The sequence below is a fragment of the Pseudonaja textilis genome, chromosome 4, assembly GCF_049901715.1.
Source record: "Pseudonaja textilis isolate UNSWEBS1 chromosome 4, rPseTex1.2, whole genome shotgun sequence".
NCBI lineage: Eukaryota > Metazoa > Chordata > Lepidosauria > Squamata > Elapidae > Pseudonaja > Pseudonaja textilis.
In genome coordinates, this window is record NC_141993.1 from 72,206,690 (window position 1) to 72,228,655 (window position 21,966).

The 21,966-nt window shown below is 36.9% G+C and overlaps 2 protein-coding genes and 1 non-coding gene across 5 annotated transcripts in view; 1 reads left to right on the forward strand and 2 right to left on the reverse strand.

The window, feature by feature from the left end:
- The first annotated feature begins 3,599 nt into the window (after positions 1-3,599).
- On the forward strand, positions 3,600-6,305 carry LOC113439798 (uncharacterized). Its single transcript, XM_026705824.2, has one exon. It carries the CDS (start codon positions 4,889-4,891, stop codon positions 5,849-5,851), a length of 963 nt encoding a protein of 320 aa, XP_026561609.1. The 5' UTR covers positions 3,600-4,888; the 3' UTR covers positions 5,852-6,305.
- A 1,389-nt stretch (positions 6,306-7,694) lies between these two features.
- Positions 7,695-21,966, reverse strand: part of KPNA4 (karyopherin subunit alpha 4) — a 28,887-nt gene continuing 14,615 nt past the window's right edge. For all 3 annotated transcript variants that reach the window (XM_026705823.2, XM_087933366.1, XM_087933365.1), the window contains exons 9-17: positions 20,913-21,082; positions 20,772-20,816; positions 19,732-19,863; positions 18,721-18,849; positions 15,756-15,860; positions 13,636-13,707; positions 12,002-12,164; positions 11,702-11,796; positions 7,695-10,223 (exon numbers count right to left, since the gene is read on the reverse strand). In XM_026705823.2, the coding sequence (XP_026561608.1) occupies positions 10,125-10,223; positions 11,702-11,796; positions 12,002-12,164; positions 13,636-13,707; positions 15,756-15,860; positions 18,721-18,849; positions 19,732-19,863; positions 20,772-20,816; positions 20,913-21,082 (1,010 nt within the window). In that variant the 3' untranslated portion in view covers positions 7,695-10,124. The remainder of the gene's footprint in view (positions 10,224-11,701; positions 11,797-12,001; positions 12,165-13,635; positions 13,708-15,755; positions 15,861-18,720; positions 18,850-19,731; positions 19,864-20,771; positions 20,817-20,912; positions 21,083-21,966) is intronic.
- On the reverse strand, positions 18,265-18,603 carry LOC113439826 (small Cajal body-specific RNA 7). The gene has a single exon (XR_003374631.2).

Consider the following 21,966-nt stretch of genomic DNA (forward strand, 5'->3'; position numbering starts at 1 on the left):
GCACATATACTGATACATTATATCATATGTTCAAAACTGTAAAGGTTCCCCCTGCGCATACATGCTAGTCATTTCTGGCTCTAGGGGGCGGTGCTCATCTTCGTTACAAAGCCAAAGAGCCAGCGCTGTCCGAAGATATGTCTGGTCATGTGGCCAGCATGACTAAATGTTGAAGGCGCACAGAACACTATTACCTTCCCACCAAAGTTGTCCCTCTTTTTCTACTTGCATTTTTACATGCTTTCAAACTTCTAGGTTGGCAGAAGCTGGGACAAGTAAAGGGAGCTCACTCCATTACGCAGCACTAGGGTTTCGAACTGCTGACCTTTCTGATTGACAAGCTCAGCATCTTAGCCCCTGAGCTACCTTGTCCCTAAGATGCTCCCAAAATGGCACTTGCTTTTGGAACGGCACATGGCGTACATCTGTTTTGGAAAGGTGATTTCTGAAGATCACCTTTTGGAAAGCGTACCCAGCTGATAAATTGTGCAGCCTTCCTATACAGTAGCTGCCATCCTAGAAGCTGATACCATTTTGGAAGAGGCCACAATTCTTTCGATCTGTGAATTATGGCTAATTCCAGAATGGCATGAAGTGGCTTTGTATAAGGCTGTGTGGTACATTGGCTGGGCACTCTTTGGAAGAGGTAATGGAGCAAGGCATGGCAGGGAAGAATCCAAGGGTGTGGGACTTAGCTGGGCAGGAAACAGGCACAAGGCCTGTGGGAACCCAGTTGAATGAAAGAAGGCCCAATGGACCCAGCTGGGTGGAGTGGAGGCAATTTCAGTGTTCCTAAGCAGCCAGATTACCAAATGCCCAAACTATAATCACATTATTGGGGGAGGGGCATTGCAGCAATCATAACTCATGATATAGATAGTAAACTGAACTAATGTTCTTAAATTGAGGACTACCTGAGCTCTTTAGTTTTGCTTTTTCAGTGTTGAATTTCATATGTGCCATCTTTCAAGTAAAAGATCTAGAATCTTAAACAATAGATGAGATTACATTTTAGTCAAATTAGCTTAACATCTCTGAGGCAATTTGCTTGAACAGCTCACAAGGACTACAGGCATTTTAAATTTGGGGCATACTAGCCTGGGAATGATGTGATCAATTTGATAAGTCTTTTATAGAATATACTACTGCTGAACAATTAGTGGATACTATTCATATAACCATTTCTAACTTGGAACAATCAGTGGCTGTGACTGAAATAAACAAAGTAGGTATCAAAAATAAACTTAAGGCAATATGATATGCTTAGAATTTTTAAATCACTCTTTCTGACTAGAAGATATAACAATGTAGAATATTTCCACCTTTGATTCGGTAGGAAAACAGACGTCAGTAACATCAGTGGATATTTATGTGGCACTGACTGTGATCTCTCTTTTATTATATATATAATCCACAAGATTTCATAAATAAAATATTTTATATTTTTTTAACATATTTTGAGATGTCCTAAAATACGAACTCTGACATATAGAGAAATGTTTGTTATAGTAACTTTGAAAAAGCAAATATATTTTTGCCACCGTGTCACAAATGTTTATCTTTTCAGAATATATGAGCATCTGCCTTTACTGATAATATTAAACATATATTTTATAGCCTGCCATAAAAATATCTGAGAAATGTCTGGAATTATGTCTGGAAAGTTAAAGTTAAAATCCTTTTTTATACACCCTTAGTTTCACAATGAATGTTATGATGATACAAATCTATTTTTTCTCTACTGAATATGTTATCTGATATGTTTCTTTTCATGCTCTAATAAAAAACAAGCTGCCGTTTTAAACATATTGTGAACACAAGCCAATCTTCTGCACAACTCCATTAAATATCCAAACTTTTCTTTTCCTCAACTAAATGAATTTTAATATTTTATAAAGATTTTTAAAACTATTGTTTGGAAGCAAAAACTAAACAAACTGTTCATGTAACTCAAGGACCTAAATATTACGGAGAATAAAATTAAGTTAAAAATGAGAATCAGATTGTACACATCTGTTTAATATATATGTTAGCAAAATATTGTAAAAAAAAAATTTAAATTTTTTTTATTTTATTTTAACAACAAAACAACATAGACCTACCACATAAAACATAAAAATATCATCCTTCATAAATTTACAAACAGTGCATCGGTTGGTTTACCACTTTTTTTTGTGCATCCATTTCCTAGTCACTAATATAATTATATTACATAATAGCTCATATTATCAATCAATAATTGTATAACCTAATATCACTAAAAAAATCATTTATAATTTTGTTAATTCATATTTTAACGAGATAACTATAGTTTACTTAGTTTATTTTGCAATAAATCATAAGATCATACCAAATCTATCTTGATAATGTTTTATAAAGATAATATCAAAAAAAAAGGAAAAAAAATTTTTATGCTAAATCTGAATATTATTATTATGTTTTATTATCTAACCATTGATAAAAAAGATCCCAAATTTCATAAAATTGTTTATCTTCTTGTTCTGATTTCAAATGTCAATTTACTCATTTCAGCACAATCCAATATTTTCTTAATAGTTTCTTCCTCTGATGGAGTTTTCTAACTCTTCCAGTTCTTAGCAAATACAATCCTAGCCGCTGTTAATATATTTACAATCAAATACTTCAAATTTTTATTATATATATCAGGTAAGATTCCCAATAAAAAAATTTCTGGTTTCAAGTCTATATGTATCTTTGTCATTTTTTCCAACCATATGCGAATTTTAGTCCAATATTTTCTAGCGTCCTCACAAGTCCACCACATATGGTAGTATGAGCCAGGTATCTGATGACATTTCCAGCACTTTTCAGATTTGTTCTTGAACATTCTTGCAATTCTTGTCGGGGGAAAATGCCACCTGTAAAACATCTTATACAAGTTTTCTTTATAAGCTGTTGACATTGTCATTTTATAATTTTGAGACCACAATTTTTCCCATTTCTCCAAATCAATCCCATATCTTCCCCCAAACAATCATCGTTTCTTTAACTTGTTCAAAATATTTTTGTGGTGGTACAATAGTTAAAATACACAGTATGACTCTGCCCACTGTGAGGAATTTAATCCTGACCGGCTCAAGGTTGACTCAAGTCTTCCATCCTTCTGAGGTCGGTAAGATGAGGACCCAGATTCTTGGGGGCAATATGCTGACTCTGTAAACCACTTCGAGAGAGCTGTAAAGACTATGAAGCAGTATATAACTCAATGCTATTGATATAACAAGCGCTTACATTTAGTTGGAAGCTGCTAGTGTGAAAACTGGGAAAATTAATATCAGACATATGGGTGAGCCTCTTGGATACCCTCCAGGTGGACTTTCATCTCCCAGAAGCCTCAGCAATTTCATGAGTTATTCCATATTATGTTGAGATGCCCAGATTGAGGAAGGCTACCATAGGCTGTGTTTGCACATTGATTTTGTGACAAGGTAAATCTGGTTAAATTGCAATAGTGAAATTAATTATACCACAAACCTCTAGGGCTATCATAAATTCAGAAAACATATATTAACATTAGTTCAGGAGAATTTTCAGAAGAATCCAGATTATATCTAAAGAAAACGTTTCAAATAACATCTCCCATTATCATTTTATTTTAATGTTATAATATAATGAACACGTTTCATCTTTTAAACATACACATTTGCAACAGCTGATGGCAAAAATGAAAATAAAAATTGTGCTGTAAAATGCTAAACAAATGGCTTATGTTCTAAAAATTTAGAAAGCTTTTCTTCAATATGGAAATTTTTACCATTATGAAATATTGCAAGATCTGGACACAAGCACTGAAAAGACCTTTTGGATAAGGAGACTAAAAGAAATAATGTAATAATGCATGTTCAAGTAAATATGGAATAAAGTGGTTCTTCAAGTACCTGCTCGCCAATTTTTTATGGCTTTAGGGAATATCATCATTGGCCAGGATAGAAAAAAGATAATTAAACAGTGTCCTGTTCTGTTGGAAAGCAATTGATTGAAATTATATTTGAAACTTGAGGCAGTTTGTTTCTTTATCCCAACAAAATTTGTCTGGAACAAACTAGTTATAAATCATAGCTCTAGGAAGCAGAGTTAGACCACTAAGATTTTATATATTTTTATTTTTTTATAGAAAAAGAACTACAACTGCAAAATTTAAAATTTTCCTCCAATTTACTAAGGACTCCCAAGCTATTTACATCCTTCCGGCTACATAACAGTTAATATGTGCAATACATTTGTAATTTAGTACATCTGCTTTTGACAATCTCAATGCAATGCTTGGTGTCCCCCCAATTCCAAAGTAAAGGATATACCCCATCTTTTTACAGTGGTCCGTTTCTTCGCCCTTGTTTGTAAATTTATCACACCACTACGGGTTTAACGGTTTTTAAAATAGTAATGTTTTCCAGGGTTCAGAATACCCCCCCACCCCCCGGCCTGGAGAAAAAAAATCTGTTTAGTCCTAAACACAGAACGGGGATTAGTCAGTGAGCGATGGTTTTGTCGGTATTGTTCCTGAAATGTTCCTAAGTAACGAAAGGTTAGCAAACAGTTCCCGTCTGAATTTAAATTTAGTGAGAATGTGGCCAATCCGCAGCTTCCACTCGTCACGTTTTAAAGCCAACAGTTAATTTTAGCAGGTAATTGGTAACTATCAATCGGTAAGATCTTTCTCCGTCGAGGCTACCGGTGGTAGCTCCGAATTCCTCACTCCGCAAGGCCAAGCCCCACTCTCCTGGCGGGAAAAGTGGAACTTTCTTCCACACTTCCCCCACCCCCCCGCTCCCCCAAGTCGGGCTTTAACTGTCCCTGTCAGGTTCTGACAAGCCGCCGGGCGAAGCAGCCCCGGACGAGCCGACGCTCTCGGGGTTCGCAGCCGATCATGTTGGAGACGGGCAGGAGAAGCGAGGACGCCGGCAACCTCGCGGAGTCCAGAGGACTCCGCTTGATTCGGCGGCGGCGGCGGCGGAGACGCCAGCGGGAGGGGAACTTGGCAGCGGCGCTGACGCAAAGCATGGCGCTGGCCGTGATTGGCACGGCGGGGGCTTATCCCAGCTGGGTGCTGGTGAGCGGCGGAGATCTACAGATTGTGCTGGGAGCGTCTTGGGTCATCAACAAGGCCGGCCCCGCTTCCGGGTCGCTGCTGTTGGGCCCGAACGGGGCTCCCCTTATGTTGGCCATCGCTTTCTGCTGCATCTTCAGCGTGTTGATTGGCTCGTTGGCCCTGACGCTGGACTTCTTGGGATGGCGGCGGTGGCGCTCGTGGGCGCCGTTCTTCCACGGCTTCACCACGCTGCTGATCGTCTCTGCGACGGCGCTCGGCTTCTGCCTCTTGGAGGTGGTCGCCAGACGGATCCGCACCAAGAAGGAGTTTCACGGGTATCATTTCTCCATCAGCCCCGGGCAGAGCCTGTTCTTGGCCTTCCTGGCCTGCATCTTGGCAGCTGCCGCCACTTACATAAGCTTCAAAACTCCGGCTCTGACGGAACCGTCACACTCCCCCCGGGATTTGGAAAAGCTCGAGGAAATAAGATTCTTCCCGAGCCGCGCTGAACCGAGAGAATCTACCGACATCTCCGCAGCGTCCTTCCCTTTGAGGCGTACATTTGGATTCGGGAGCGACTCGATGGACGACAGGGTGTCAGACAGAGAGGAGCTCTACGAGTGCGAAAACTGCAGAAAACTGCGGACGTCTTCTTTCCATGAATGTTCTCTAGAAAAACGAAGGCGACTCCAGGAAGCAAAAGAAGTGCCTGACCCAAAGTGGCCGCGGCGGCTATTCCAGGGGGAAAGTAAAGCGGTGGAGAGCGAAAACGAAGAGAAAGTTTGCAGTTCTAAAACCTAAGTTTCTGATGGCAATCTGGAGCCCAAAAGCGCACATTTGAGACAAACCTCAATAATCTGAATGTGTTACAAAAAGCAAGACCCATACCCCTTTCTCGTATTTATTCTTAAGAATATTTTACTTTGGATTGGACAAATAATTTCACCGAGAATTCATTAATAGAAAATGAAAGATAAACATCCTATGAAACTGACAGCTGAAAACTACATGCACGCATTTTATAATATATTAACCAGCAATTAATAATTACTTCAGCTGAGTAAACCCAAATATATACAATTTCAGTTTAAGTGTTCAAATTTGCACAATTTTTCACCTTTAAGAATGTATTTCTACCACTATAAGCAATTTTGTTCAAGACTAGCTACTTTTCAAAGTTTATTTCAGGACTAGTGTGAATTAATATTAAAATTCAGATTAAAACAGGACCTACAATAAAAATACAGAACTATCATTTCCAGAGATAACAGTATCATATTTGAACCATTTGTTAGGAAATATCCTGAGGCAAGCCAGCTATCAGGAATGCCTAAATACCTGATAAGCTACCTCCAGGTTTAGATTTTTATTCAGCAATTTACCTTTATTAGATATATTTTCTGGATGTTGTATGTTCTAAACATCTGATTTTTCAGTCTTGTTTCCTCCCCTCCCCATTTGTTGATATTTGTTTCTTAGACCACCTTGTATCTTGTGAGAGATTTACTGTAGTTTGTTGTTTTGAAGTACTATCTCTTAAGGTGAAAAGGATGAACCAATTGCATAGATGCTTGGCCAGGAGATGCTTAAGATCCAAAATTTTATTAGTGGATTCAAAATGCAGCAATACGCTAATTTTGAATCTTGGATTAAAATATGCATTGTGCAAATACAAATAGGCAAGATCACTTTAAAAATATTTAAAATGGACATCAGTAAGATATTTTTTCTTGTAAAAAAACATTTTCAATTAAATTTGTCATCTTCCTGTATACCACATTGGAAAGGAAAAATGAGTTTTTGTAATCTCAAATGGCGTTTCCTCACTTTTTAAAAATATTATTGGAAACATTCTATTTGGGGATAAAATCAGTGGACCAAGTTCAGTCATGTGTTACGAATGTTCAGCTTTAAACAGTAAATTATTTAATCTGAATATAAAAATGCTGTTACACTTTTGAGCAACTATTTTACCTATTCCATTTTAATTCCTTTTCCCCCAGTTCAATCATATTGGATTCTAAGAGACTGCCTGGATAAGTCTTGTTTTCCTGGCAAGGTTTTTCAGAAGTTTTTTTGCTACTGCTTCCTTTCTAGGGATGAGAGAAATGATTAGTCCAAAGTCACTCGGCAAGCAGGCTTTGTGAGAAGATGAAACTAGAACTCAAGATCTCTAGATTTCTAGCCTGATGCTTTTAACCCCTATACCGAACTGGCTTTTTGACTTTTTAGTGTATCAATTCCCTGGTTAGATGTAAAATATACATCTCCCTTCCCCACTGGCAATATACAGTATGATTTATCTCTAGCCAGAAAAAAAGGAGCAACTAAATTGCCATGTGCAAGCTTGAAGTTGGGTTTGTGATTTGGCAAGAACCCCAAATGTTTCTAAAACTTATTTTGTGCATATTGATTATAGTAATTAGTGATTTGGAGAAAGTTTTGATATGACTAAATGTGACTAAATCATCATTTGATATGACTAAATAATTCCAGTTGGTGAATGCAGAAATATAATACTGAAATATTTTACCCTTGCTTAAAATGGTATAAATAGAACATGGAAAGTGAAGTTCAGGATTAAAAGAAGAAATAAGAAATTACACCACCATTTCTTTAGACAAAAATACATATACCAACATAATCTTGTTTTAAGTTTTAATGTTTATTTTCCCAAGACAGCCTAGCCTGCATTCTACTTGGATAAATTTCACAAGCTAGTTTTCTGCTGCATCTAGTTAAACTTTTAACCATGTTTCTTGATGACAAGGAATGCTGCAAAAATACTCTAGTCCAACAAAGAGTTATGATCACAAAATAATTTGTATCCATTCTACTGCATTTCAGAATTACCAGCGGATTTAAAAAAAACACAAGGTAGAGATATAGATGCTAATGGTGGCTAACCTGGTACGTTTTCTTACAGCAAACTGTTGATCATGCAACACTTGTGCTCAAAGGGGAAGGCACAGCATTTCCTACAATGAGCCACCTTATAAAGAGTTTTCTTTTTGTACATATTTGTAATGTTATCTTTAATTTAGTGTGCAGAACCTCAAATTGAGGTATTATTCCAATTACAAAAACCACTTGCATTTTCATGCAAGTTAAGAATACAAAGTTCTCTCTAAAGTGGCTCAAAATAGATTGTTCATGGCTGTCTACATCTAAAGATAAAAGTCTAGAACAATTGGACAGATTAGGTGGTATCAACAGTGTTCAAACCATGACTTGATTTGTACATCTATTCACATCTCCAATCTTTTCAGCAGTACATATGCACCAAATTTTATTTTGAGGTTTCCATATCATTTTCATAGAAAACAAAGTTGAAAACAATTAACATTGAAACACAGCACGGTATTCTACCACAACAGAAACAGCTGGTTACAGGACTCAACAAAATCTAAAAATGAGCTATGCTGTAGGTCAGGGGTCGCCAACCTTTTGGACCTCAGGGACTACCAAACTCATAGTTTTAAATCCTGTGGACCAGAGACCTCAGGAAACCCCTCCCCCAAAAAAGTCTGCAGGAAAATTCCCAACCCCATTTTCCTACCAATCGATTGTTCTTTATTTGGGATCGCAGGATACCGTCTCCAGTTCTGTTCTCGTGGGGGGAGAGAGGGAGATACTTTTGGCTTTATACAAGGAAAGCAGCAGAAGACTTTCTTTCTCCTCCCCAAACTCCACCAGGAATGAGTCTTTGCAGCCTCTTGGAGCAGAAGGCCTTATAGGGTCCCAAAGACTCATTTCTGGCGGAATTTGGGGGAGAGAAAGACAGACTTTGGCTGCTTTCCTTGCATGCAGCCAAAAGCCGAAGCGAAAAGCAGCAGCAGGGTGGCCAGGCAAGGCGCGGGGGTGAGTGGGGCAAGTTCCCCGTCCCCCCCTTTTCTGCCTCCCCTCACTACCTCGTGTTGTTGGCAATGCAAGCGACGCAAGCCTGGTGTTCCCACGCAGCCTGGATTAATTGCTTGGGGGGGACATTTTTCTGCGGACCACAATTTTCTTGCGGACCACCAGTGGTCCCCGGCCCAATGGTTGGCGACCACTGCTGTAGATTACCGCATGCAAAAATAGCTTTGTGTCACCTCTGAAAATGAAAAGATGATAAACATTGTTTTCTAGTATTATGATAATTTTTGTGTACTGCAACACAATAGTTAGAAGAGGGAAATGTATGGATTCCATGCAAAAATCTACACAAAATAGTTTTGATATGGAAAACTTTTTTTTGTAATAATGAGCAATCATCTGGTGCAAATGCACAGGGAAGCCTTCCTCAATGTTTTCTGACTTTACAAGCAACTAGTAATAAGCCATACAGGAAATAAAATAACTAAAACTGAAAGGGATAAAATAAAATAAAAACACAGGCTGCAGGAGTAAAACCATAGTCTGCTGCTAAACCGGTCTCTTTTTTTGTGTGTCCAGTGTTATAACACTTATGCACTCCTTTTGATGATTGACTAGGGTTATTATCAGCCCCCTGAAGGCAAATCAAGCTTGCATGCATTCACATACAGCATCACAACCATACTCTCGTACACACCCCACTCCAAGACTAGGAGTCTGCTTTATGAGCTAAAGAGCCCTAGATTTGAAAAACACACGTGGCCCCACAGCACTGAGTCCAGACATTCACTCAATGTTGTCCATTCACACGGTGCTTCATTAGCAAGGCCTGGGCTCATTCTCCTTGGACTTATATGGGCATCCTATTCTCCTTTATGCTTACATGGCTTGATGATAGAATAGTACTGCATTTTCCCCACAATTGCGCTAATTAAATCAATGTCCCTCCTCAGGCACTGAATTTCTTTGACCTGTAGCCCTTTTCCTTTGAACAACCTATATAAGCATTCAGTGTGAAGTTTTTCATTACATTTTGCCACTCACTCTCACTCGCACCCACTCGCCATCTTGACTTCATTCGGGCTTTTCTGTGATTCCAAATGAAATCTTCACATTTTCTTTCCTGATTTAATGCAGCAGCGGATCCCATGAGCCAAGCTTGATGGATCAAACCTTTTTTATTCAGTGCTGCATTGTACCTAAATTCCAAAATACCACTCTAGAACTGGAACCCTTCTGCAGGTACATTGGCAGATGAATTGAAACCAAATGTTCCACCTTGTATTGTTTCAGGAACAAGGCTTGGATCTTCATCTATCTGTTAAAAAAACAACAACAGAAAGATCTGGAATTAGATACTGTATAGTTATGAGGCACTATGCTGCATTTGCAGCAGGGACAAAGACTTGGTCCTGTGAGCACCTCTTTTGGCTTGTGGGTGTAGATTTATTGCTAGCAACATTACAGGTAAGTTTTTGTTTAATTCCTACCTTGGACAGCAAAAATGTGTAGTTACAATAGTGATGAAAAAACAACCTTGTGACCAATGTCTTTCATTAATTACAACCTTCACAGTGTCTGTATCTGTCATATTTGCCTTTACAGTCAGTATATGTCAAGGGTGGATAATTAATTTTCCCAAGGGGACACTTGAGAAACTGACTGTGTTGGAGAGCGAACCTATATAACCCAATTTGATGTCCTCAAACTCCATCACCCCAGGCTGCTCCAGAAATGCTGCACAAGCACAGAAAAGTACTTTCTCTCCTCGCCCTCCTGTGGCTGCCAGCCGACTGAAGAAACACAAGGTGAGCCAGACTCGACTCGACTTCTCCAGCCTCCTGTGGCGCACTCAATTTGATTTCTAATTTCCAATTGACCTCATACTGGTGGGGCAGGGATAGCCAAAGGGTCGAATGTGGCCTGGAGGTAGTAAAATGCCCAGATCCGGTATAGGTTGTTCTGTCCCTGACATATCCTGCTCCTGCTCACCTGTAGAACAGAGATTGCCTGAACAATTGATCTCTGAGTTGCTTTTATCTACAGCTTAGCTTATCCCTAAAGTGTGCTAACTATAAATTAACAAACTTAGCACTGTGACCTTAATTAGTTGATCATACCACTGGTCTTGCTGCCTGACACTGATAAGACCCTAATCAATTTCACCCTAGAATCTGTTTGCTTCCCAAGTCACTCTGGCTTGCAGTGGGGGCTAACACATTCCTTTCAATGTGTATCCTCAACTATATATGGCTGCTGACTTTCTTGTAATCTCTTCCTCCCTAATGAATGTAAAATATCAATTCTCTTTGATATTATGGCTAATTATGCCAGCACTGAGGTGAACATCCCAAAGAATGGCTAAATGGGGAAAAGGGCTACTATAAGATTTGCCCTTTTATCCTACTTCCTTATGAGTCATTCCAGAAACATTCCCTGCCATTTGGGACCGTATCATTCTGACACTGTAAAGCAAACAAAAGTCAAAATAAAATAGTTTAAGCATAGTGATGTGATTTTTCTCTTAGCAACTGCTTTGCTTAACAACTGGTTTGCCAATTCCAACTGCCATTGCGAAACAAGGACTACCTGTAGTTTAAAAGAGCGTTCTGTGAATTTTTCAGGATTAGTTTTGATCAAGGAAACCTCTCTTCCCCCTTTCTCTGTAACAGCTGCACAACTTTTCATGCATCGAGTTGGAGAAACAAAAACTAAAATGGTTAAAAAATAAAGCACTTCCAAATGTAATAGAGAGCTTGGTAACATATTCAATATTCATAAACAGAATTTACTTACATCATCTGAAGAGAAGAATTGATCAATGATCTCATAAGCCAGTTTGTAGATGTCTTCATTTTCATGATTTTGTAGTTGTTCAATTTTCTCCAATCCTATAGGCAAAGCAAAGAAAAAGTCCATAATCAACTATAGATAGAATATTTTCAGGACATAATTATTTCTGTAACCATATTTCAATAAATAAATATGCATATTTTTAGAATATCAACATATCTGGAACTGTGACAAAATATGAAATAATTTAAACTGATAGAAAGGTAATGAATTCAAATCTTTTATAATGTAAACAAATTATACCTCCACATTCTTCAATAAAGTTGGCTATGGTTTCTGCCTCATCATCAGCCATTTTTAATATATTACTTAGCCCATCCAGCACTACTTGTACGACCTGAGCATCTTTTACTATTAACAAGTTGCAAAATGGAGGAATTACATTTTGTTGAATTAGGTATGCCACCTAAAAAACAAAATTGATATCAGGGCCATAAATTAAGATAATGTTAAAAACAGAAAACGGTATGTATATTTAAAACAATAAATGATTAGATATTATTTCTTAACCTGAAAGGTATTATCTACAGACTAGGGAATACATAGATCTTAATGATATAAACTACCGTGATTTTTTTTTAAAAGTCAAGTATTGTTCTTTATCAGATTGAACACACATTTGATGAATTTAGAAATTTACAATTTCTAGATACTGCATGTTCCTACTGATTTAAAGTGTAAGGATGGTAATTTAATGTAAAATAATTCAATTTTTTGATCTGAAGTTCTTTGCATATATAAAGGTACTTTTCTGTACAAGTGTATCTAAACAATTTCCACTATAAGTAATCTGCTTAATGACCACAATTGGCCCCAGCAATTCTGTCAGTAAGTGACACAGTTGTTATATGAGACACTACATGATCACATGTGATTTTACTGCTAGTTTCTACCTTGCTTGTCAGAAGCTAACCATGAGACACACAAAAAGTGATCTTGTGACCACTGGATGCTGCAATGGTCGTAAGCGTGAGGGTTGGTCATATAGTTAATTTTTCAGTGTTGTCTAACAGAACATTTGCTAAACGAGACAATAATTAAGCAAGGACTACCTGTAATTCTATTATGCATCATCACAACCTATATACTGACTTATGAATGAAGGCCACTGCAATAAGAAGGGAACATACGAAAACATTCTGTGCACTGAATACTGTTTATAATCTTTTGGTTTAAATAATTGAAAACACACATATGATTTTAATTACTTTACAGAAAACTGAGATATTATAAATTAAACTGTACTGAGATAATTTACCTTAATATTGTTTATTCTGAAGGTACCCTTAAAGTACTATTATCTATTTCTATACCATACTGTAATTGAGATATAAACTTAAGGAATGTGAAACTGGAAACTGTTTTGAGACATTTTTGTTTCAGTTAATCAGAAGTTAAACTATTCTAAAGACTTTTTTGAGCCATGATGGTGCAGTGGTTAGAATGTAGTACTGCAGGCTACTTCTGCTGCTCACTGGCTGCCAGCAGTTTGGCAGTTTGGGTCTCACCAGGCTCAAGGTTGACTCAGCTTTTCATCCTTCCAAGGACAGTAAAACGAGGACCCAGATTATTGGGGGCAATATGCTGATTCTGTAAAACTGCTTAGTGCTATAAAATGGTATATAAGTCTAAGTGCTAGTGCTATAAACTTTAAAAGTATCCAAAACAAATCTAATAAGAGTTAGGTAATTCAGTTCTGAGCAAGCTTGCACTGGAAAACAATAATGAAGGAGTTCTATACTCCAATCTGATATACCTGAAGAAAACTCAAACTGGACCTCCTAAATATCTTCTAATTGTACCGTGCATCCCATTTGCATTTCCATTTTAATTCCATCATATTCCCCTATCTCAAATATGTATGAGGTATTACTTACTTGATCTTTTCTTCCACTGATTGTCAGGTTACTTATAGCCCAAGCAGCTTCCTTTTGTGTACCAAAGTCACCCTAAAAACATGAAAAAATTGATACATTATTTTCAGCCCAAGCTTTACTTAATAAGATAAATGGAAGATTTTTAAGGGGGAAACTTAAAAAGCAAATCCATTGTTCTTTATGGGGATTTTTACCCAGAAACTGAAAGTAAATGCCAGGTTCTGGAAAAACATTGTACATTGCAAAGTGTCGAAAATGTGGTCATGTGTCGAAGCATGGAGAATGGAACTTCAAATTTAGGGCGTAAAGTTACTTTTTTGGGATTTGTCATAACTTTGAACTATTGCTAAATGACTGGTACTAAGTCAAGGACTAGCTGTACCTTAACTATTAACTGTAGGAGATAATCAGGCTGAGCCCAAGGGAAGGGTCAAACATGCCATCAGTTGTAAGTCACTTCATGCCCACATGAAATCTAAGTCCACAGCCCACCATGAATTCTGTTGACTCTTTATCTGCTGCCAATTTGCTTTGATCGTTAGTAGTTCATATTCTTGTAAAGAGCATTAGCATACAATAAACCTACATTCATTTGAACTGATTGGACCCCCGACTCCAGTTTCACTCTTTCTCCCATTCTTTTCAACATCTACATGAAACTGCTGGGTACGGTTATCTGCCAATTTGGGGCTCAGTATTATCAGTATGCTGAAGATACTGAATTATATCTTTCAACCCTGGGTAGCCAAGTAAAGCCGTCAAGGTTCTGTTCCAGAGTCCAGAGGTTATATGAGTTTGGTGGGGAGAAACTGTATCTGGTTCATTCCTACCAGACAGCTAAAAGTGCTGCGAAGATCTGGTTCTTCACCCAGACCTTTGGTAAAAAAGAAACCGCAGCTTCACTGCACTTGCCATCTTCTAACTTTAATGGTTTACTGATTTTATTGCAATTTGATTGATGTGAGCTATCTAGAGTGGGCTGCATAAAAGTTAAAACTATTATTAACAATTAGTGAACTACCAAAGCAGAAGGTAGCTACAATGATTTGAGAGGCACAGTGTAATCTATTTATCTCCCCAAATCCTTTTAATCCTTGATTCATAAAGCAATTGAGCCAAGTAGTTATGTATATATCTGCTTGGAGTTGATATGTAAGGCAAAAAAAAAAATGGCAGGAAAGAGAATAGAATACCAACCTAATTTCTGTTAAGAGAGTAGAGTAATCTTATTGCCTGCAGATATTAATATGTAGTATGGTAGCTTTAATGCCACCGCTGCATTCATTTTTTACTGGAAGGTATCCTGTTTATTACTTTTTTTACCTGGAGTTTGGTATTATATTTAATATACAGTATTATGAGTCCCATTTTATGAGTTGGTAGACTCTCCCAAACTCTGATAGTGTTCATATCATGCTATCAAAACTGCAAATATCCCAAAATATTGCCTATTACTATTTAGTCTTCCATTTGAAGAGCAAATATATCTGTTCTATATGATAATTTACTTGTTCTAAAATATGAAATGGTACCTTGTCCAAATTTGGAGAACCAAGACTTCTGTGGCATTCACTGTACCATTTAGAAAGATGGCTAAAATAAAATTTGAGCTATTTAGTTAGCTACTGCTTTACAGCAGAATTTCTGAATATGAAATGAAAAATCCTTTCTCTCTCTCCAAAAGAAACACTGCATTTAGTCCACCCTCCTACAGCATTTTGTTGACATATGACTGCCTTTGAAAGCATCTGGTGATTAATACCTGATTTGCATTATAAAATTTGGTACTTGTAATGATTCATTGTTGTGCAAGGCCTATAGCAGTAGACAACGATTGAGGAATTTATTGAAAAGAGAAAGGCTATTTATGGTACTAATAGATTGTTCATTACATAATTTACCATAGATTTAAAATATCTAAAACTCCTTAATCAACTTTGTCCTTTACATAACTTCATTCTCTAAGTCTTGAATTATAATTATTTTAGTGATATAATTAGCAGGTTGCTTGAGGGTTGGTGCTTGCCTTGCTAGAAAAAGCTAAGTTTACTGAGTTATGTGATCTATCAAACAGACAAATGTGCACCCGTCTAAACAATTTAAGCAAATGTTTGACTAACCTTATCTAAAAGATGTATTATCATTGGTACAAGGTTAGCATCTATCACCGCCTGGACTTGCTGCTGATTTCCTGCAGTGATGTTAGATAGGAACCATACAGCTTCCTGCAACAAAAAAGTAACTTTAATAATACTTAAAGAACTATTACAAATTCTGAAAGTATGGCTTGACTCCTGTAGGGCTGCATGTTTTCAGTATGAACATGGTAAAGTAAAATCTTGGTACTAGGTACCATTTAAGTTGCATGTTAACCTATTTGTGTTGAAATTGTTCAGCATACATCTGCTTCCAAGATGAGTTCTATTTAAATCGGATAAGAACTAAGTTAGGGTTATATACATACCTTTACCTATAAACAACAACTTTGTGGGATTATCCCACTGAACTGATTTTAAGGTCAAGTGTAAATATGAAATAATAAAATATAAATCAAGGCTTTTTGTTTTTAATCCTTGTATATTCTCCAGGGGCACCTGAAATGGCAGTCGTATAATTCATAAAATAAACAAATTTCCAAAAACTTTTATGAAGTTGTAGCATTTTACAATCTTCAGTTGATGAATTGTTTAATAATGAAATGAGCCTAAGATTAGCCGGAATTTAAAGGGGCTGGGTTCCCTTCTCATTGGTTTTAAACCTTGGTGATTCTAGTACTGATTTAGAACATTACATATATAGACTACAAACTATATGCAAATATCAAGGGCACATTTTTTTTAAAATGGGCTTTAAACTCACTAGATAAGTTGTTAAAAATGAAACATATTACCTGACGTATGGTAGCATCCAGCTGTTGCACTGTGTTTAGAGAACGATTTACAAGTATTATCAAGCCACTATAATGATAATTTCCAAACTCTTGACCAAAATACAAATCTCCATAGGACTTTGGGACAATGAAATAAAAGACTGGCTTCATATAATATGTTAAATTATAACATAGCTTGATTGTTTCAGCATGATGATTAAACAGCCACTACAGTTAATATTGAGTAAACTAAGCCACCAGGGTTTGTTATAATGACATAGTGCAATGTTGAACTGGATTAAAAGTTCACTGGATTAAAAATTTGAGCCCATAAGAAAAGACCTTTAAACAAATGTATTTAAATAATATATATTCTGGGTTATTCCCCTGACTACTCTGTGGTGTAGTTAAGAAATTTTGCATCAAAGTATCATAAAGGGTAAACAGTTTTGGGTAGTGAGAAGCCTATTGAATACAGATTTGGTAAGTTATTGTGACCAATTTATATTACAGTGAGCTGGGAGCTGTCCTTGTAAACTTAATGGTAAATACCAACTAATGTTCTGAAGCCAGGAATTTTTGAATGGATATGGATGAACTGAATATTAATCTACAGAAAGCTAGAGGTGCTGTGGGAATAAATTGATTGATCTAGCTAATGAGGTGCATGCTGTTGTACATAACATCACACCCTTCAGTGAAAGTCCAAGTTTGAACCTGGAAATTCTTCTGAAATTATGATCTTCTTGCACTAGCTGTGCAAACCCCTTAACTTTATTCACTAATGGATATGGATTTTACTTTGATCATACATGCATTGATTACATGCAGATTATGCTATTTAATGCAATCAATCTGGGCCTATTAGACTATTAGGACAGTTCAACTGATGCAAAATACAATTGCTTGAGGTTTGGTGGATGAATGGAAGTCTACTACGTTACTTCTATGATAACCATATATTACTGACATGTTTACTGACATGTTTCCAATATACTTATATTGGTCTTTTAAGAGTTGAACATTTTGAGCCAGATATTTAAAAGTTAACTGTGTCCACATGAATCCATCTAGGCTTTAAAATCAATGAAAAGCTCTAGTCCAGATTGGTAGCCTTGGCACATTTATTTTTCTTTTCAACTGATCTATAGCAGTGATGGCGAATCTTTTTGGCACCAAGCGCCCAAATTGGAATGTGCGTGTGCCAGAAACCGAAGACCAGCTGGCTGGCGCACACATGCATGCCAACCAGCTGGTCTTCGGGCTTTGGGAGCTCTGGCACGTGCAAAGACCAGTTGGCCAGCGTGCACGTGTGCATCGTAAACCAGAAGAGCAGCTGGCGATGGTGCATATGCCCACAGAGAGTATGCTATAGGTTCGCCATCATGGATCTACAGTCTCAAATCTCACCAGACTTGGGGATGTTTAGTATTACAAGTATAATTCAGTAAATAATTAAAATCAAAATATCAAATATGTACAATGTAGTCCTTTTATTTAAGTTATATTTCACTTTTTGAATTTTAACATTTACAAGTCTATAATTATATTTACTCTTTTTTGCTACTCCAGAAAGGCCATTTCTAAATTAAATGAAATGTGCATATAAATAAAACTGTTCTGTTGAAGCTTTTTTTAAAACAGCATAATTTATAAGCGTAATCAATTGAAATTTCTATGTGTTTTTATTTTTTTAAAAAAATGCTTATTCTTTATGAATAAAAACATGCTTGAGCATTTTAAAAATAATTAAATGATTCTTGGATCAGATTACATATTCATTTATATGACTAAAAGAACATGTCAGAGGTTTACAATTTATAGATACAAACTGTGAACATATTTTGGGCTTTAATCACAGGCAACGTTGCAGCAAAGGCCCTATGACTTAGCAACTGTGCCTCAGATGCACTCCAATATCAGCAATTCTTTTCAGTGTCCACAGTTTGCATCATTATTTGGCCCTAAATGCAGACATGCACCACACGCATTCTTTCACTCACACACACATTTACTTTTTACATATACTGAATAAAACAATCATGCTCTTCGATTCACATTCATCCCTCTACATTTTAACCTCCATTTCATCATTTCCAAGAATCAGTAAGGTTTGAGCATAGCTGTGTTCACGTGGAGTCAATGGATCAGTTAATTATATTAATTTCTTATCAATAACATGTAATAGATAATAGTGTTGTACATATTTACATTACCTTATTAATTTTTTCTTTGGGGTGTGTCAACAGAGCAGGAAAATGTGTAAGAGCTTCACAATTCAGAACTACCTGGGTTTGTTCATCAGTGCCAGTAACAATATTGCCTACAGCTCTGAGTGCTGCAGTCTAGGAGAAAAAAATATTCAAACCTGATGGTCAAATAATGTCCAAAAGGAAAGGAATGGTGATTCATTGAAAATATTATGCATTAATTTCATCCCTTCACCAGATTTAAGTTATTTACTGTAAGCTGAATGCTACCAGTGAAAAGGTTCCAAAAGAAAAATTTTTAAGGAGCCAAGTATTATCTAGGAAAATAGATATGTATTTTTCGCATTGTAAGACACACTTCCCCCCCACAAGAGCGCGTGGAAATGTCTGTGCGTGTTATAGAGCAAATGTTGCTGAAACCCCACCCACCTACCAGCCTCTACATGCCCTGTTTTTGGCTTCCGTGCATCCCATTTTCGGCCTGTTCGAGGCAGCGGGAATAGGCGATGCCGATTGCCGCCACCAGGGATGGGCCAAAAATGGTGGCAGCGATGGGCAGCAGCGATCCCTGCAGTCTGAAAGTGCCGATTGGAGGATCCAACTTCCAATCAGCTGCTTGTGCTAAATCAAGCTGTGATAATGTGTTGAAACTGACCAGGCTGTTTGCTGCAAGGACACTAGCCAGATAAATACCGATGGATGCTGGGAGGCAGAGGCAGATTTTTTTTTCTTGTTTTCCTCCCCTAAAACTAGGTGCATCGTAGGGTCTGGAGTATCTTATAGTACAAAAAATACAGTAATTTGGTACTCCTATTCTAAGGACAGAGTGTTAAATATTGTTCAGTTCATTTATTTGATATGCCATTTCACACTAAAAACAAAGTCTATTCATATCAGAATATGTTACAGTTCTCATTTTGAGAAAATGACAACTCAAAAGATTTTATATATTAATTTCTAATGTAGTGCTTCCCCTAAAAACTCAATTTAAAGAAAGGAAGCTTGCAGAATACTTACTTGTACTTTAACTTCCTGATGGCTGAGAAGAGGAACCAAATGAGGAACTATCCCAGAATCTATCACCATCTGAATCTGTTCATTGCCTGAATCCGTTAGGTATGAGAGGGCCCAGACTGTATCTACCAATATCTAATTAGAAGAAAAAAAGCGTCACAACTTCACAAGCAAGAAAACAATGAGATTTGATTGCAATGTTTCTACTTAATATTGTCTGTCTCTTTCTAGAAAATTTGACTTACATTCTTACACCCACATCTTAGAGTATAGCTCAATAATAGTAAGAACAAAAAGGATACAAATGCTTCCAGACCATAAAGAAATTCATTGGCCTATTGCGGACTTTACCATCAAGGTCTATGCTATAATTGTTATCAAATTCATGATTAGTTCTCTTGCCCTCTCTCATAGTTCTGCCCATTTTACATTGCTGTCTGCTACTCACTTGCTTGGAATCCTCCTTCCCCAAGATTCATTTTAACCTCATTTCTAACCACAAATTATAAAATATGTATCAAACTTAACTTCTTGCTATTCTTGCTACAATATTGTGTATTATTAATTTATCTGGGAGAATATTAAATCTTGCTTATGAATATATGTACAAATGTACATGTTTGTCTGTGTATCACAGACACATTTTTGTACCATCCATCTCTAAAGTAAAGTAAAAGTAAAGTAAAAGTTGTTAAAGTTAAAAAAAGTAAAGTAAAATAAGGTAAAAATAAAGTTAAAGTTAAAACAAAGCAAGATAATGTAGTTAAATGAGATATACAATGTGGATAATATGTAAGTCATGATAGAACTATGTAACTTTTCAATGATTAAATTTGGAGAAAGGGTAATAATACCAGGAAGCCATGGTTAAGGGATTATGTGCAACATTCCTTGATATGTAACAACAAAACATATTTACTTATTTGAGATAGCAGTGATTTGCTGAAAGGTAAGTTTAATAGATTAATATATACTTAAGCAGGTACAAATTCTGATAGGATTGTGTACTTTGCTGTTACCTTACAAAGTATTTTACTACTCACATTTACATCTGTGTGATGAATTAAGACACACAATGCTGGGAGGATCTAGAAGAAGCAAAACACACAGAAAAAAAGGGTTCAAAATTCAAAATTGTGCAGTGAGGCCCAAACTGACTAATTTCCAACAAGCAAGTAGATTACCTCTTGAATGGTTTCCATCGGTGGAGGTGGGTCTTTGTGACGGCATAGGTTGACCATTACCCAAGTTACATTTCTTAAGAAAGTTATTGGAATAGATGGGCTGATGAATGACAGCAACGGCTTCACCACTCCAAGACTAATGACATAATCTCTACATTGTGGCCCATCACCTGTATAAATATGTAAACATTTGTAATATATGGTAAAAATATCTGTGCACATTTTCAACGCAAGGGAGGATAATTCTAATAGATTACTATTAGAAATGCTTGTCTTTTAGGCTAGCAATCTAAGGCAACTATTTCCATGTATTGTATTTCCTACAGGGAAGAAAAGGCTAATCCCATAAATCTATTCCACTGAGAAGTTGCTCTTATTATTATATATTTCTTAATATTCATGGCAACAAACATACTCCTGCCTCCAATTTCCCCCACAATGCTATGAGATGGGATTGTGCTGGTGACCAGCCCAAAGTCAGCTTTCATGTCTAAGGGAAGTCTATCACTCAGTCTCCTTTATTACTACACTAAAATGGCCTTTTTCTATTTCTGTATCAATCACAAGATCCTCAAGATCAATAATTATTAAACTGGGGGTAAGTACCCCAAGGGATAATTTGGGCATGTCCTGGGGAGTAATGGAACAATTTGTAATTGCTTGTTTGTGAGTTGAGGATCCAGCTTGGGACTGCTGCTACCAAAATACTTACATACAACAAAAAATTGTGTGTGTGCGTGTGTGTGTGAGAGAAAGAGAGAGAGAGAGAATATCATTACAAGTAGTCCTCAACTACAACCACAATTGAACCCAGAATTTCTGCTGCTAAGCAAGATAGTTGAGTTTTGCCCCATTTTGTGATCTTTCTTGCCAGTTGTTAAGTGAATCATTGCAGGTGTTAAGTAAGATGGTTGTTAAGTGAATCTGGCTTCCCTATTGACTTTGCTTGTCAGAAGTTCGCAAAAGTGAATCACATGATTTCGGGACACGTGAGTCAGTTGCCAAGCATCCCAATTTTGATCATGAGACCATGGGGGTGCTGCAATGGTCGTAA